Genomic DNA, 18,267 nt, shown 5'->3' on the forward strand with positions numbered 1-18,267 from the left:
AAACAAAACGTTCACATTTCAACCCAGATCTTCCAACCACGAGGAAGTAAAGTCTAAACTAGATATTGGTAATTTATTTCTAACAATGATTTATTTTCTAGGTTGATTGGAGTCTCTAAATTGCCCATAGGAGTGAATGAGAGAGTTAATGGTTGTCTGTGTTGCCCTGTGATGGACTGGCGCCCTGTCCAGGGTGTACTCCCGCCCAGCGCGCTATAAGAGCCGGAGATTGGCACCGGCAGACCCCCGCGACCCTGTTAAACGGGAATAAGCGGGTATGAAAATGGATGGATGGATGGATTTATTATCTCCTTAAGTGGAAAAAACTTAATTTAATAAAACATTTGTTTGCATGGGAAGATAATTCAAAAACTGCTGTAGAAAAATTCAGTTTTTGTGAAAAAATTCTGATATTTTCCAAACATCTACCATCATCTTTGGCTGCATTGCCCCTAATTACTAGGATTACTAATACTAAGTAAGTTACTTACTAGTTACGAGTAAGTACATTTGTTTAAAACTGCTTATGTTTCTCTGTAAGACAAGCTAACCTACTCAGCAAAGTTCAGTTATAGTAATTCTGATGGTCGTGGGTCCCGTTTAATTTTTGTCTTTACATCTTTGTGTGGGTTTTAGTCCCTTTTGTTTTCAGCACCGCCATCTTTAGTAGATCCTCCTGATTCCACTCAGGTGTTTCTCATCTCCTGATTACCCCGTACTACGTACTAAGATGTGTTTGCTGGATTCTGACAGTTTGTTTTAATAATTTTTTTGGTCATTATTGACTTAAATTAGTGCTTTATTGGTTTTTGAGGTATTATTGAAATAGTGTAACATTCGACTCATGGTTTGTTACCATTTATCAGAATAAAACTTGAACAAAAAGAAGGAATGTATGAACCACTGTACTTCGCATCTTATTTTGAAGAGTTTGGGATAAAAATCAAACCGAGAATGCAGCAGAAGTTCTATAAAAATTAAGGAATTTAACAGATTAAGAGCTTAGATTTTCAGTAATGCTATATGCTGTGTGTCAGCATGCCATTGGATAGACAGTGACTCACGCTTTAGGTCTAATGTGGAGTTCAGTCTTGGCTTCAAGCTGCATGTGTTGTTGTAAGCAGCCGTTTACAGCCTGTTTGGGATGCACTTAGCCTCGTTTTTTCTTCTTATGATGAGGAATAAACAAGCAGGGACATGCAAAAGAGGAATAACAACGCAAACCAAGAGATTGCAAAACTCAGGACTTTTGTACGCATCTATATATCCCAATGACTCCTTTTAATTCCTTTAAAAATGCAGAAAAGTTAAGGAAAAAGTTAAGAAGGCTAGAATTAAGAAAAAAAAGACAAAAACAGTCCAGCCACAAAATAAAGCAGTTTGGAGGGATAGAAGTAGAACTAAGGCAGGTCCACTTAATAGCCTTAAACAGACCACAGAGCTCTCAAGAGCAGCCTGTAATTTAACCAAAAATACCAAGTCTGCTACAATTAGCCCTGGGGACGGCGCAGACCACAGATGAAGGAGAGATGGCAACAGCAAACTCCAGAAGTCACTTTGCTTCCTCCGAGCTGCCTTTTCTTTACGAGTGATGCCAAAAGTAGTCAGGATGGAATATATGATTACTGTATATATGATATCTACAATGTGTGGGCCTGTGCAGCCATGTAGCTTCAGTGTATTGTCAGCTTACAGGGCCAGCTGTCAGGTCAGAGTGACGCGCTTTAAGCTGAGGCCAAGTCTGACACGTTGGATCACAGCCAGACATGTGCAGCCACTCACACCTCCACACGATGCGTGAGTGAGTGTGTGTGTGTGTGTGTGTAAAATACACTCATCACGGTGTGTCAGTGCACAAAGTACAACATTGAGGCAATCACGTTAATATTGTTATCTCCTCGTAACCCGTGGCTCTAAAAGCTCATAATATGGAGTGTTAATGTACGAGACCAGAAAAATGCAGATTTTTCCTGTAAAAAAGTGCATGTTGAATATTAATGTGCGACTAAATTAATATTTTTAAATGTCCTTAAAAGGTGCATTAGTCCCTTAGAATCTATACTTCATAAACCTTTGAAGTTGCACCACATGTTCTCAATTTAAAAGGGCAAACATGTATTAATAAGAACAGAAATCAAGTCAGTAGAGGCTCTGAGTTTCAATTTCAAAATTTCCCAAATTACGTTTCAGAGTTTTGTTTTTGTCCCTTCAAATGCCATAAAAAGGCTTTTAAACTTCCCAAAAATCAAGCCACAAATGTTTAATACGATTAATCAAAATAACTAACGTTAATTTCACATTTCTCTGCCGTATTTGCTCTGAAATCATGCAACATTTCACTTCTGCCCGTTTGGTAAAGCTGCCGCATCTGTTTAGCGATGGAAAATTTGTGTAGAAATGTGCAATATTGTCCCAAAATATGTCACCAAGTGTGTGTCACAGGGCTTTTTCTATTACAGGAGGTGAACACCGACATATTGCAACATTTCACATCATATTTTGTGGGATAATTTGTCATTTCTGTCTCTTTTGACCACCTGTTTATGATTAAAAAGTGTGAGTAAATGATATTGTGCCAAAACTTGCAACATAATCCGTCCAATTGTAATTTAAGCTTGATTTTGTTCATGGTAATGATAAAAGGGTCTGGGATAACTAGAACTGAATGATTAGTCCATGATTTGTTTTCCTTCCGTGGGCCGAATTTGATGTTCTTTTGGGCCCGATTTGACCAGCGTTCCTCGAGTTTGACACGCACGCAGTCGTCAAGAGGCAAAGTAAGTTTTAGTCCCAATTTATCTACCAGTACTTGAAGAGATGCAGTTGAACACATGAAAATCTTACTTTGTGAATATTTTAGACTGATATTGTTATTTATCAACATTATAACAAACATTTAAACAATATTATAACAATTTAAACGCCTTATTAACACAGACTTGAAAAGATTTTTGGAATTTCTATAATCTGAGCCAAGCAAAAACATCTCATTTCATCAATTTTATTGCCATATGTTTTGTTATTGACAAATTTATGCATATTTATTGGCATTAATAAGCTATAATTTGGGTTTTTTACATGAAATACCGTATTTGCAGCATCCCATTAATAGGCCACCTGACATATTTGTGTTTTAGAAATGGCACGAATCGTAGATATAGATCGAAAGTAGACATTTGATAAAATAAAATACTATTGCCTTCTTCAGTAAAGCCGTTTTCACCGTGCCGTTATATATCAGACATTCAGGCGTCTGAAGCCTAAACTCCCTGCTTTGTTCCCACTGGAATGAATGAAATTTAACTATAGTGGCCTGGCTGAAAGTGAACCCTTTTACCCACTCACAGACACACACACACACACGAATACACGCCCTCTAAAGTGGAAGTGGGGCAAAGCTGCCCAACACAAATAATGATTACGGGGGGCCGAGAAAGAATGTTCCTCCTCCTCTGTCTGTTCACCCTTCCCCCAGGCTCTGACATCCCTTTTCCAATTCATTCATCCTTTTTGTCCTCCAGAGGCTTAACTCAAGGGAAAAAATACATAAAATCATTATTGTACAACAATAATCTCACTTGGCATTATTACATATCAGAGCTTCAATGACAAAATCAGCAGACCACATATTACATATTATTTCAGCATTTTAAGATAAAAAAAATATGTGATTTCAGTGACATATTAGAGACGATTAAACCTTATCGTTTCCCCTGTTTGTGTCTATGAGTGAGGGGAGACACTACGGATGTTCAGGGGTGAATAGATAGTGGAAATGAGGAGGAAGAGGGGAGAGGTAGACCAAGGCTGAATAAGACTAAGTGGAGCGCAGTGTGTCTTTACACATGCCTACATATTTAATACGTTTGCAGGTTGGGAGCTGATACCGTGGCCCTACCTGTAAAAAGGTGGTTACCTCTTTTTATTCGTAATACGTGATGATTTAGTTAAAATTTTAAAAAGGGCCACAAGAGTTAAACAACAGATTACAGTTACAACGATAATTATGCCAAAATCATAATTAATTACAATCATAATTGATACCAACCCCGGGCCTCCACATCCCGACCACCATGACTGTATTCAGTGTGTTTCCAAACAAATAAATCACTATGCTGAGGAGGTCTCAATGTACTGTGGCGCACACTTAGTGTTCATAATATTGTCTATTACATGCACTCACGCACACACACACACACACCCCTTTGTTCTGCAGTCATGTTCCTGCAGGTTCTTTTTGCTAAACACACGTTGTCAGTTCAAAGACGACCACCAGCTGCTTTCTGCTAGTAAATGCTTCCTGGTCCCGGTGACTGGTCAAAGTTCAAAGCCACGGGATGCTGACGGAGCTCGGCTGCTGTTGGAAACCCCACCAAGCACGCACACACACTATCATACACACACACATAAAAGACCCAGACTGAGCGCTATGCAAACAATAATAAGCAGAACATATTAAGAGACAGTAGGTGCATGACTCACAGAAGGGATCTCAGACTTTAACCACTTTACGATGCCGGATGTTGCCTGTGGGCTTCCAATTAAGGTTCGCTGCTGAGCAGGATGAGCAGGGATAAAAGTTAAGCTACATGTGTCAAAACTCAAGGCCTGAGGGCCAAATCCAGCCCTTTAGAGCATCCAAATCAGCCCACAGGAGGAGACAGCAAAAATGACGGAGAAACCATTAATCGTTGTATAAAATATCAAATCATTACGTTGTAAATAACTCAGCCACTCCAATTTACAGGGGCTCGCTATTTTCGTAGCTATATTTTGTGATTCCTCACTAACAATCCAAAATGTACAAAAATGTGTCCCAAAAAAATAAAAAAAAACAGGACATTTTGAAGTATGAAGATCCTGGAGGGACTGATTTGTTGCTTGGATATTGTCAGTTATAGGTGGAAAAGTGGAAACTAAGACACAAATCACTGTTTCATTACATTAAAGACATGAAAAAATAGCTTCTTACCATTTCACCAAACACTACAGCATCAAAACAATGTCAAGAAGCGGAGGATCATAAAATCTACATGGTGACTTTCAAATTCTCACACATTAAATCAAAAGTCTATGAGACCAGCGTTCAGCTGTCACAGCTCGAGCCCAGTGTCTCCCAGTTGTTGCACTGGTATGAACAAATGTACGAGCCTAAGATGGAATGTAGACGTGAAGGCACTATTTAATGGAAACGATGTAGGGTTTGAATGTTGAGGTGTTGGAGTTAAAGGGCAGCAAAAGTGCACAAATGTGTGTGTTTGAGTGTGTGTGCACACTTGTGTGAGGGAATGCAAGCTCTATTATCTGGCATTATAGTCCGGGTTTACCAAACCTCCCATCTGTCACTGCTGTGGGGCATCAAACACACACACACCCACACCACAGTCAGCTACAAATGGGCCACAGAGCCGACAGTGGACTGGTATGTATGAGCGACCTAAAATAAAGGCATTGAATGGGATTACTTTGATGTTCTTATGTAGGGAGTTATCATTCAGATATTGTTGACTATTGATTAAGTAATTATCGAGCGATTGTTTTTCCTGAAAACCTAGTTAACACAATATCGGCTTTAAAAATTGGTCAAAACTATTGAATCAATTGGTCGTCATGTGCTTTTTTATACACTACAAAAGTGAAGTGAACCTTTAAGAAGTGCATGCGTCAGATCAATTAATCGAAAATTATTTTATTCAAAAAAGGAAAAAATGTTAAAATTTTAACTTGAAAGTTTGTTTTCATCCTCTGTTTGCTGACACTTTCATGCATTGCATTGTGGGATGTGAAGTCCTGTAAACTGATGCATAGAAGTGTTTTGACTTCATTATTACTGTGATTTCTTGTTTTTTTTCCCACCAAAGAATACAGTGGCTCGATTCACAACATTTTTGTTCTAGTTTGCTACCAGTATTCCCGGTGATATCAGAAGGAAGTAAAAATACTTTTATGCACATGTCTTTGCGACACCACATCCCACAATGCAATGCGTGAATTGTGGGATGTTTACTGTGACGATAATAATAATTATGTGCATTACATCTGTAACTTTACCTGAAATTAACTCATTTCTGTCAGATTCAGAATGGTTTCCTAATTTTACCAGACTTCAATAAAAACAACTTTAATTTCCATTAAACAGGTGGTTAATGTGTAGTAAGTGTAAACATACGGACATGTCAAATATCACACAAAATCTTGCACTACAAAATCTTGCATGAGTTCACCATTTTGACTTCTGAAGCAAAGAAAAATAATGTTGTTTACAAGAAGACAAGGATAAATGGATTCTAAAAAGTTAAAGAAGTCTTCATTTGGCTTTTCTGACAATACCACTACAATAGAATAGAATACAATGGTAGCCGCCTTGATTCAGTCCCTGGCAACCAGCCCCGATCCACTGAATAGACGGTGGCATCATCATAATGTCAGTAAAACAACACTCCACTGTCTCACCGTCCTCAGTCTGCACTGCCCTCACAACACGCACAGACAAGCGATCCTTCATGGGCTTTCAATGATAAAGATGATTGATTTCTAGAGTGCTGGTATCTTTGGATACAGACGCATATCTGTGCAGGATGAGGGTAATTGCCTGTATTAGTGTAAATAACTTCTGTCACTGGATAATCTAATGGAGATCTAGAACCAGGTCCAGTTATAGGCCAAAAACTCATTAACAAATCTAAAAACAGCAACATGCAGCAAGGCAATCCGTTGTTATAGTCATTGAACTTATACTGGCATGTCCTCACAATCCTGTGGGTTTAAATACAGGTCCTCCTTTCTCTCGCACCATTAGTAAGAGGGGTCGGTAACAGCTCAGCAGATGGAGCATCAGCTTCTTCCGCGCTGCCTCTGGCCATAGCTAGCAGTCAATTACAGTACAGAGAACAAAAGCAAAGAAAACACAGCGAGACGGCATGTGATGAGTGGGGAAAAAAAATAAGGAAACACGTCACAAAGACTGAACGATGAGGTAGGAGTCGATGCGTAGAGAATCTGTCTCTACTTGCCCTCCAAGAAATCTCCATGTGACCCTCAGTATGTTTTACAACCTAAAATGTCTGCAGAGGAAAAGGATTTTGTAGTCAAAGTAAATTTACTAGATAGGGTGGTTGGTGAGCATCAGTAGCACAACTGCAATATATACTAATTTGCATTTCTTATAACATAAATCTAGACAAAAACATGCATTTTAAAATTCCTACAGTATTTTTTGAAGTTGCAGGACTTGTTAAACTTGCTGTGGCTTGTTTACAACAACAATTAAAAAACAATTTATTAAAGGAAATGCAACTTGAGATCAAAACAAACCCTTGAGCGTCAATTTCAACATTTTACATCTTGTATTTTTTTTGCAAATGATCTTTGATTTATTGATCTATGAGGCCCACACATGATGTCTTTATCTGAAACATTACTGTGCCTAGCATCTTTAAGTTGTCCTGTACATTTTACGAAGGTTGAATGCTTTAGTATTCAAGGAACTGGGAATGAAGTTGACAAAGTGTCGAAGGAGCTAAAAACATTTACCTTTTTCCATTTGAAAACTCCTTTTCATACATAAACGTTATTGTTATTTTACGGTTGTATCATCTCTGCAGGCTTAATTGAGTTTTTATACAAATTGTTCGTGTTCCTCTTGAGGATAGTAGATGAGGTTGCATGAGAGCTACAGTGCACCGCAGCAACCGCACATCATCTTGCATAATCCAAAGCAAATAGGCAAATCGACCTGCAGATTAGTGCTTGTTGTTTTTCTGATGCACCACCCTGGACTCAGAGATCCCTGATCCAGACTGATTTATGGTCTAGAGGCAAAGTCAGGGCTGTAAACTTCTAATCCCAACTTGGAACAAAGCTAATAACACGAGTCCATCTACCAGCAGGGCAAATATGTTCAGTGTAGACGCACACAGCAGCAGGAAACAAAACACTCACAACAACAAAAAGGTAACACACAGCAAGATCAGGGCAGTCAAAAGTCTCAAATTATATATGAATAAATTCAGCACCTGAAAATAGCAGAATGGGTATTTTTTAATGCCAGAGTTTGAAAAAAAATACCTGGAAATTCACTCAAATAACTGACTTTCGCGCGCACACACACACACACACACACACACACACACACACACACACACACACACACACACACACACACACACACACACACACACACACACACACACACACACACACACACACACACACACACACACACACACACACACACACACACACACACACACACACAGAGAGCTGAGAGTGCAAACAAGGAGGAGGGGATGTTGACATTCAAAAGCTGAAAAGGGTTTTGTCCCCCCCTGACAAGAGGAAACAGTGCGTTAATGAGAGGAGTGTGATTAACATGCCGTCAGCGTGCTCCAGTGCTTACTGTACTGTGGAGGACTGACCCAACACTAACGCACACCTGACCTCAGGGCAGCACGCTGCACACTACCTACTTCACATTTCATTATGCAACTGTATGACGGCCTGGTCAAGCTCTCAGAACGGAGAAAAGCATCTTTGTGCGTGGGGACAAAAGTCAGTAGAATCATCAAAGTCACGTTCAGTCATTAGGTGCATTCAAAAGGGGATTAATCCGGGTTATTAACGGCCTATGACGTGCATTTATCATGGGATCTTTCTTTCTACCACATCAACTAAAGGATAGATTACAGATTTCATTTATAGTCGAGCAGTTATAATAGCAGCTTTGTGGCGTGATCTTTCTTTGTAGTTTGTTATAGAAATATGGTACGTCCTGAACAATGTGATCAAAAACGTCACCACAATCACAACTTTTACACACATACATTTCTCCTTCAAATATAGGAAAATGTCTCATAATATGCATGAAGTATTTAGGATTTAAGCATCAAAGGTGTACAGGTATTTTTGTGTTTGTGTGTCTTATTTGCAGTCCAAAATAAGAGATTTAATTTTAGCCTCAACCAATTACATTTGATCTAATAAGATCACTTACAGTGCCAAGCACCAAATTTCCTCTTTGTCAAATCCTGATCACACAATCATGATCATTGATACATAAAAGGCTTGGAAGAAATGTATATCCTTATTAATTAACGTACAAGAAGTCCAATTGTTTTTTGTTTTTTGTTTTTTAGAAAAATTGCAATAAAATGCACAATGCTAATCCGATCTAGATGAAACTTGGTGGGAGGATTGAAGAATCAACCTGACATAACTGTGTCAAATTTCATTAAGAACAGGCAGTTACGAACTGAGCTATAATAAGAGATACAGAGCCTTGAAACTGATCCAGAATCAGTTTATTGATACAGTTCCCTGCAAAATGTAATGCAATCTTCCATGGCAACATCATTTTTTTTTTTTTTTGTAAAAATCTGTTCAGTACTTTTGACGTAAACCTGCTGACAGAAACAAACAAAAAATAAATAAACTAAATAAAATAAGTACATTCCTCCTGTGTACATGATAACGAACAAACAGAACGATATTTAAGCGTTGTTTACCCCCAGCTGCTTTTATTTTGGTGAATAGTCACCAGTGGGTTGCACAACTGTCGTTTTGTTAACTACTCCCAACAACTTTCAAATTAAAAGCCAAGTTTGCACAACGATGTGCATCAACCTTGTCATGTGCATCTTTCCTATATAAAGAAAATAGTGTAATCAATACATAATTATGTAAAATCAATGAATATGACTTAAAATGTAGCTGTGCACTGATGCAGCACCTGATGGCAAACTGAAGCGATGACCGAGAGGAAAAAAAAAGCCCCACCTGCATCTTTCTCACAGTGTCATCAGTTTGCAAATAAACTCGTTAAACTTCAGGCAAAGCATCACTGAACACACAATCGTACACCACTGTGATGAATGCAAATACTGGCTACTTCTTGTCATACTCTACAAGGATGCACACACACAGAGTACCTGTCATCATCTTCAGCTGCAGCCACAGTCTGGTGATTTCGTGGCAGAGTTGAGACACTCGGTTCAGAGCCATCCTTTAGCCGGTACATGAATCCCTCACCCACGCTCACACACACCCCACAATTTAAACTAAAATCTCTCACACACACACAGAAACACACAAGGACACATTTTCTGTCAGAGGGAACTTCAGCCACTCCATTCTGCCACGGCCGAGAGCTTCGGACGCTCACTGAGCTGTCACCACACAGCAATGCACAGCCCACACACACACACACACACACACACACACACACACACACCCACTCCTGGTGAGTGCAAAGCAAGGGGGCGGAGTTTCAGCAGGTCCCACCCCCGGGTTTAGATTTCAAATGGCCTTCACTGGTGAGGAGTTGAAGAATGAATGAAAAACAGCTTTACACTGACTTTCAACAGGGCAGGAAATGCATACTGCATGCATATATATATATATATATATATATATATATATATATATATATATATATATATATATATATATATATATAAACACAAGCTAAAAATGTATTCAGTCTGGCTTTTATGTAGCACTTTAATATTTTTATAATTTTTCGGGTTCTTTCTTTCTTTATGCTAATTTTAATATTTTATATTTACAAAATATCTGCTTTGTTTTTATTTTATCATCTTTTTAATTATTTTATTAAACTACTTCTGAGTGCATTAGTCTCTAAACCTTTTTATCATTTTTAACTTTTGTCAATCACATAAGCAAATTTCTGCGAAGCACTTTTATCTACAATTGAATTCGTCAGAAAGGTGCTATATAAACTGTATATTAAGGGTGGGAGAAATATTGATTAATGATTTAACAGGATTTCTTTTTTATGACAAAATCAAAATTGGATATTCCTCCTCAGAATATATAAATAAATTTTTTAAACCATGTCCGCATATCTGCTTAACACTCTGTACTGTGGTGAATTTTCATGTGCAGTAGAAATAAATGCCAGAGTGACTGAAAAAGTAGACTGAGTTTGTAGAAGTGTATGTCTTTTATAAGAAAAAGAAAATTTAAATCCTAATAATCTATGGAATCACATCACAATATCAAATTAGCACCAGAGTATAAAATACATATTTTAAAAAATCTAATTGTGATTAAAATCTATCGCCGGAGCTCTAATCTAATTATTTATGCACGCAACTATCAACGAAATACTTTGCGCTACTGGTTTTAAATTAAAACGTCTGAATATTTAATTCATCTTAAAAGTGTCAACGTGCTGCTGCATCATGTCGACTCAGCATACAACACTGTTAAAGTCAAACTAAACCTTCCTGACATGTTGATGTCAAACTTACCAGTTGCTTATAATAACACATTGCATATCATATTCTGTTAAAACTAGGGATGCACCGAAATGAACATTTGTGGCCGAAGCCAAATAAAATATAAACGCTTGGCCGAGCACGGTTGTTAAGTTTTTCACTATATTTTTTTTTAATAGTGAATAAAATGCCTAGAATACATTATTATGTGTTTTTAAAGAAAGTAAAGGTTTATTGAATATTTTGACATTTTTTAAATATTCCAGTAGCTTTTGCTTTTCAAAAAAAGCACAAAGTTTTTCATTTATATTAGGTATTCAAATAAAACAAAACAAGCAATCCAAAAAAAATAAAAAAAATAAAGTGCATTAAAAGGGAGGTATGATGAAAAAAAAAATCACTTCATAATGGTTTTGCTACAGTGATATACATCCCTTTAGCCTCATTCAGAGGGACAAAGTTCAAAAAGTTCAGTTTCCTCCCTCCCTTGTTATTCCACGTTTTGTAAAAAGTCAGCTGAAAACGGATGAGTTGAATTTTGCCCACATTGGCAGGTGACGTCACCTAACACGCCTCCTAGAATGTGAGCTCATTCAACTATCTTAAAGCTAAAAACAACACTGTGGTTTATAAATATTATACCTTATTGCCATATATGTAAATGCAAACTGCGCTACTTTTTCCGCTGCCGATCATGTTGGGAGTCACTGCTTGGAGCCATGGACCCATTATTTACACACATCAGCTTGTATGTGTAGCATTAGCACTCCGTGCTAATGCTACACCAGTCTATGCAGCGAGACCCGACATCGCTTGTGAACTGAGGAGGAAACAATGGCGATGTTTACGGATTCGTGGCTCACAGTGCTAACAACGGGCTCCATGATGACTGCTGGAGAGCTGTAAGTGGAAAGGAGAGAGTCTGGCTGCGTTTGTGTGCGGAAAGGAGGAGCTGTTGCTGCTGCTGTGCTCCTGCAGCAACGCGCACACACTTTTCCGACTCAAATTCACTGCACTTTGTTTGATTCCGTCGCACGCTACTATTCGGCCTTGCTTTTAACTCACTAAACCAAAGGCCGAATGTGGCTTTTTTTTTTTTTTTTTTTTCAGCCACTGAATATTCGGTGTATGCTTAGTTAGAACAGAAAAAAGTCTGGATATCCATTTGTGACTAGTGCGCTTATTATGTCACAATATTAAAAGGTAATACAAGAAGCGGCCAATATATCAGTTTCTATTATAGAATATACATTCTATGCTTGTTGGTGTAGAAATCCATGTGGAAATACTTTGTTCTTATTTACAAATTAAAAGAAAGCAGTTTTGGGGGGGGTTTTGTCTAGATTTAAGACAAAAACCATAAGAATATTCTACAACCAGATTTCCTTAATGTTGTCAATCTGCACAAAAAACAACTCATTTTTTTTAACCTTTCATAAAATAAACACAGAAGTAATTTTATTGTTGTTGTGCGCAGTGGATTTCTTTACTGTAACATAAATGAGCATCAGCAGTAGATTTTTAGGATCAACACGAAAATAGGTCATGTGCCTAATCCTCAGATATTTTCACAGAGCAAGAATAGAAATGCTTTTTTTTTTTAAATATATGGGAGGAAAACTTTAACTTAGAAAAAGATTACATGTGTAAAAAGATGTAAAATGTTAAAAAAGCGGCAAGGGGCAAGAAAAATATTTAAAAAATAATTTAATATACAAATAAAATCTGACTAGTTTATATCAAAGCTTAATCCGTCTGCCTGGTGGGACAGTAGATCGTCAATAAGCACAGTGGATTAGCAGCGATCTGCATGTGACACACGGCCAAAGGGTTGTGAATTGGTTTGCAAACAGCTGGTTTTAAAAATTAGAGTGTGTGTCAGTGTGTGTGTGAATGATCGGGTTCAGATCAGAAAAGAAAAGACGGGTGGTTTAGATTTGAAAGGAATATAGATGATGCAAAGCGATTATATATATCCTTGTGTGGTGCACAAGCAGCGTTCCTTTCTTTTACTAAAATTATTTCCAAACACTCATCTGTGTACGTTTCAATGCGCTGCACAGCTGGCTCATGTAAAACACGGTTTTGTTTCAGAACGAGGGATGTGGCGCAGACAACAGCTGAATTATTACAGCCTTTATCATTCCCCGCCATCATTTGGGCCTTCAAAGCAAAAACAATATTGACTTGCTCTGCACGGGGAAAAGAAGCTTTTAGTTGGGTGTAAACAGGAAGACGCCGATACAGAAGTGGCTCACAGTCCAAAAAAAACTAGAGGACAAAAACAGGGAAGGTGCCGATAAACTCTTAATGTGAATAATGAAGTGATTACATTAGGTTTGTGGATTGATAAATATGCTTTTAATCTGGATTTATATATTCTTTTAAACTGGTCGATCAGGGCGTGTTGTTTATTTATGCAGCGGCCTGTCATCTACTCTTCTGTTTCTAACTAATTAATTCACTTTCCCATGATGAGAACATAGGGCTAGGCAATTTTTCATAAAAAAAAAAATTCGAGTTTCATCAGATATATTGTCAAAAGTGCAACTTTATTGCTGTGATTGTCCTCAAGAGTTAAAATGCATAGAACAGTCCCAAAATAAAAAATAAATGAGGCTCTGTCATTCAACAATTTCAAGCTTTAACCCAGGTTTAAGCAAAAGTGCAACAGCAACTTCACAGTAGCTAAATTTTTCTGATTCAGAAATCAGATTACTACATATTTTATAACATTACAATTAAAAAAAATAAACTCTTCCTTTATTATCTCAGCATAGTGTGAATAAAACATAAAACATGCCTGTGGCACATATTGCATATAGCCTACTCAAAGGGTAAACAAATGTAAACAAAGAGGGGGGCTGGCTCACGTCGTGCTACGATAACACAAGGAAGGAAAGCAAAAAAAATAAAATAAAATAAATCTATAAATTTCAGAAATCGATTAAATCGATTTTTTGCCCAGCCCTACGAGAACATACATTACATCACTATCGGGTATTTCTTTCAAATATTGAACATAAAACAGTTGTAATTCTTGATTTGTCTAGTTATGTTTATTTTTCATAAACATGATAAAAAGTAATATTCTTAAACTTTTTTTAAAATCCTATCGCTCAATTTTTTTTGTCTAATTTTTATTATTTTAAAAGTGTTTATAAATTTGGGTTAGAGCAGGGGTGTCAAACTCATTTCAGTGCAGGGTCTGTTCAATTGGAACAGATTTTAGGCGGGAAAACCAGTAATTTCAATATTATTGTGCCATAGTTTGCACTTTCACAGATAAGTGCACAGATGTGTAAAGTGTGTGAGGCACCGACAATATGACTGAATTGAGTCTCTGAACAATTTCTAATGAATTTGGGGAAATAATTTGAGGGAAATTGCAGGATTTCGGAAATCTTTGATTTTTTTCCAACAATTTGCAACTAAAAATGATAGAAGCAAGGGAAAATAGAGCCGTGGGAACTAATTTGGAGTTTCATCTACAACTGAATTAGATGGTAATTTACACCATGATTCATGTTTTCTTTCGGGAGTTTTTTTTTTTTTTTTTTTTTTTTTTTACTGCAGGCCGAATTGAAAGCTTCAAAGGGCTGAATTTAACCCACGTGTCAAGCTCAAGCTTGATAAGTGGGTTAGAGCATTCACTTCAACTTTCCAAAAAAAAAGTTGTATTTCATTCTCCACTTTAAGTGTTGTAACAATGTTATCAGACGTAATGTTGCCCAACTGTTCCCACATATCTGGAAGCATAACATCATCCAAAATGTCTTTGTATGCAGAAGCATTAAGAATTCTTCTTTAAATCCCTGAACACACAGCGGGCAGAAATATGAGCTGATGTTGCTCTCGTTGGGAGTAAAAATCAAATCAACAGCACAGTGCCACAGTGCCTTTGTGACACAGCGTTTCTGAGGTAGCTAAAAATACCTCCGTTCTAAATAAAGCCTGAAGGAAAGGTACCAGAATAGCTCCAAACATGATCAAAACAATCATCTTTCCTCAGTAAAAACACACCTGTGACGCTCCTGTGTCCGTACACAGGCTGTCAGGCAATGACGGCAAAATGTATTCGCACCGCCTTGAGTAAATAAGGATGTATCTCATACTGTAATATGCATTTATTTCTTTGTGAACTTTGGCCTGAAGGCTCACTGTAGCGGAGGTAAAGATATTTTGTCAAAGGTGATGCTGAAGATGATGAAGGAATACACACTGTACTCAGTTTATGCACAAAACTCTTATTATATGAACATTCAGTCAAAATAAAGGTGATATATATATATATTAATGAACTCCAAGGTCAATTATTTCTAAACAAGTTTGAGAATATCAATAAATTATCAAGTGGTTGGTAAATGTAGATTAAAGCTTTTTTTGGTAATAAGAAGGTTGACAAAAATTCAACATTTAACAACCGGGGCATAAATTACAACAATTTAACGTGGAATTAAGGTTTGAGATGAGGGATTAGAGTTGGGAGATATATCGAAAGTCAAGATATATCGAGTTTTCTATTTTGGCAATATAGAGATTTACAATTACGACCAATATCGATACATATTTTCATTTTATAGCTTATTTTGTATTATAATACTTGTTTAATGAGTCTCTGCTTTCACTGCTTCTCAGAAATGCATAAAAAGCCAAGTGTGATGGATTTCTGAGTGCATCCTAACCCACACCTTCCCCCTAAACAAGCCACGCTACAGAACTCACTCACACGTGCTGTCCATTAGAAGACAAAAAGGGGCAAAAATGTTACGTATTGAGCCGCTGTTTGTTAATAAATGTTCCTGTGTGGCATTTTGCAGCTCGTAACACTTTATTTGAATTAAAGTTATGGAGATTTATATCATATATCGTTATGTAGACAAAAATACAGAGATTAATTTTGGTCCATATCGCTATGCCCTACAAGAAATTAACAAGAGTTGCGATTAAAGGATAAGAGGAAGAAAAGTCAAGTTTCCCGTGACCATCATGTGCACAATGACAAGAAAGAAGAACAGATTCTTAACAAGGATGTCAACATAAACTCAGCTGACCTGTCATGCATATTTTGAAGCATATTGTGAGGTTTTTCACTACATCCACCTTCTCCACGCACGCACACACACACACACACACACACACACACACACACACACACGCACACACACAGACAGACACACACGTTGACTCACGCTGCAGCTGCTGACAGCACCAAGTGTATCTGTAGTAACTCTCCATCTCCTTCACTGCGATGCACACAAACCTCCCTCCTGCATATTCCCGTTTTCCCACACATTCCTTCATCCCGCAGCTCCGTCTGCTCTTCTCTTCTCTTACTTTGTGCCTCATCCTGCTTTCCTCATTTGTGTTTCCAATCCCTCCCTGTCTGCCTTTCTCAAACACACACACCTGTCAACATCTCTTTAACGATTACACCACTCCTGTTTCCACGGCTCCTCCCTTCTGCTGAGAATATCCACCTTTACCTGCCCTCAGGCAAACCAATATAACGTCAATGTACTTGAGAGGAGTAGTTAGCATTATAAAGATAAAAAGGAATCGCGTTAAGCCCGTGCTGCAAAATCCAAACGATTTACTAGATCTGTTTTATGTATATGATAGCTTTAAGGTTACCAACTTGCAAACCTCTAACTTATGAATAAAAGTTATCAACTCATTGTTGAATTTATGTCATGCATTTAACATAGTCCTCATGGTTTTTTGTAAAACAGCAAAAATCCATTACTGCACCCGTCTGTAGACCATTGACTGCAAAGATAAAATAAAGTTTATTTTCGGGGGTTTTATTTTGAAAAATACCTGATGTGCCATGGGTTAGGCGAGATATATCACAATTTCTGTTTTGCCGGTAAACAATATTGCCTAAAATGATATATCTTTATTTTAGAGCTTAATCTTTTATCAAAACACTCATTTTAGGAGTCGCTGCTTTCGCTACTTCTCAAAAAGCCATAAGATTCTGAGTGCATCCTAACCCAGACCTTCCACTGAACAAGCCACACTATAGAACTCACTCACACGTGCTGTCCCTCATGGGAGAAAATGCCAAAAGTGGCACATATTGTACCGCTGTTCGTTAATAAATGTGCCTGTGTAGCGTTTTTCATCATCAAATTTAACCCAGTCTTTCTGGTAAGACTTTATGGAGTAAAAATATGTAGATTTATATCTTATAACGTCATTTTGAGAAAAAATATTGAGATATTAATTTTGGTTCATATCGCTCAGCCCTACTCACCAGTCTGTCAAAAACATGGAATTAAATTTACCTTGCACAAGTGGTAATTATTCTTCTTTTATTCTGTTAACAACCAAACATATTTCTCGCCCTCTTCCCATTTATGTAAACTCACAGCTTTTCCAAAAGTAACATAAGCTAATATTCACACATCGGAAAGTCAATATCCATCTATAATCCCATTATTTCTTCACCAATCTACCAGAATCAACTGGTAACAGGGAAACATTAGTATCCTAATGAGCCACACGTTGGTTAATCAAGGCTAATCAACTTTACAGTACAAATTTACATCTCGTTTCCTCAACTAAACTACCAAAATAAATGTGACTGAGAACGTTTACAGGCTCATTGCTGCAGTAAAAAACTAGACAGCTGTGAGGACATTAAACCTTGCAAACAAAGAGTATGGAGGGAAAAGTTAATGGTTAAAGACCTCGAGGATGACCCAGGATTTAATTGTTTAACATTCAGGAAGTCAATAATGACAGCACAGACAGAACATCGTGGACACGACATCAAGCCGTCCTTCACGTGTGGTCTATACGATGATGATGAGGAGGAAATGGGCATAGGTTAAAGCTCTTCTCTGCACTCACCTTCTCCAATAGTTTGGGTGAATCTGTGTGTCCGTTTCGTCCTGGCCACATGACGACCGCAGCAGAGGCGGAAGGACATAACGAGGACAAAAAAAAACAAAGCGTCCAACAGAACGCTTGTCTTTCTAATCAGTTCCTCTGAAACCAGTTTAGGTTTGTTTGCCTGCTTATT

General features: G+C 37.6%; 1 protein-coding gene across 10 annotated transcripts in view; it reads right to left on the minus strand.

Moving 5' to 3' along the window:
- mcf2la (mcf.2 cell line derived transforming sequence-like a) overlaps positions 1-18,267 on the minus strand; it is a 47,962-nt gene that overhangs the window by 24,194 nt on the left and 5,501 nt on the right. For 4 of the 10 annotated variants that reach the window (XM_028466413.1, XM_028466405.1, XM_028466354.1 and 1 more), the window contains exon 1: positions 16,430-16,586. The exons of 4 other annotated variants lie outside the window; for them this stretch is intronic. In XM_028466413.1, the coding sequence (XP_028322214.1) occupies positions 16,430-16,586 (157 nt within the window). Of the gene's footprint in view, positions 1-9,926; positions 10,176-16,429; positions 16,587-18,267 lie in introns of those variants that run through there. 2 more of the 10 variants (XM_028466396.1, XM_028466362.1) reach the window with 1 other exon arrangement.

Source organism: Gouania willdenowi, chromosome 2 (assembly GCF_900634775.1).
Source record: "Gouania willdenowi chromosome 2, fGouWil2.1, whole genome shotgun sequence".
NCBI classification, from domain to species: domain Eukaryota; kingdom Metazoa; phylum Chordata; class Actinopteri; order Blenniiformes; family Gobiesocidae; genus Gouania; species Gouania willdenowi.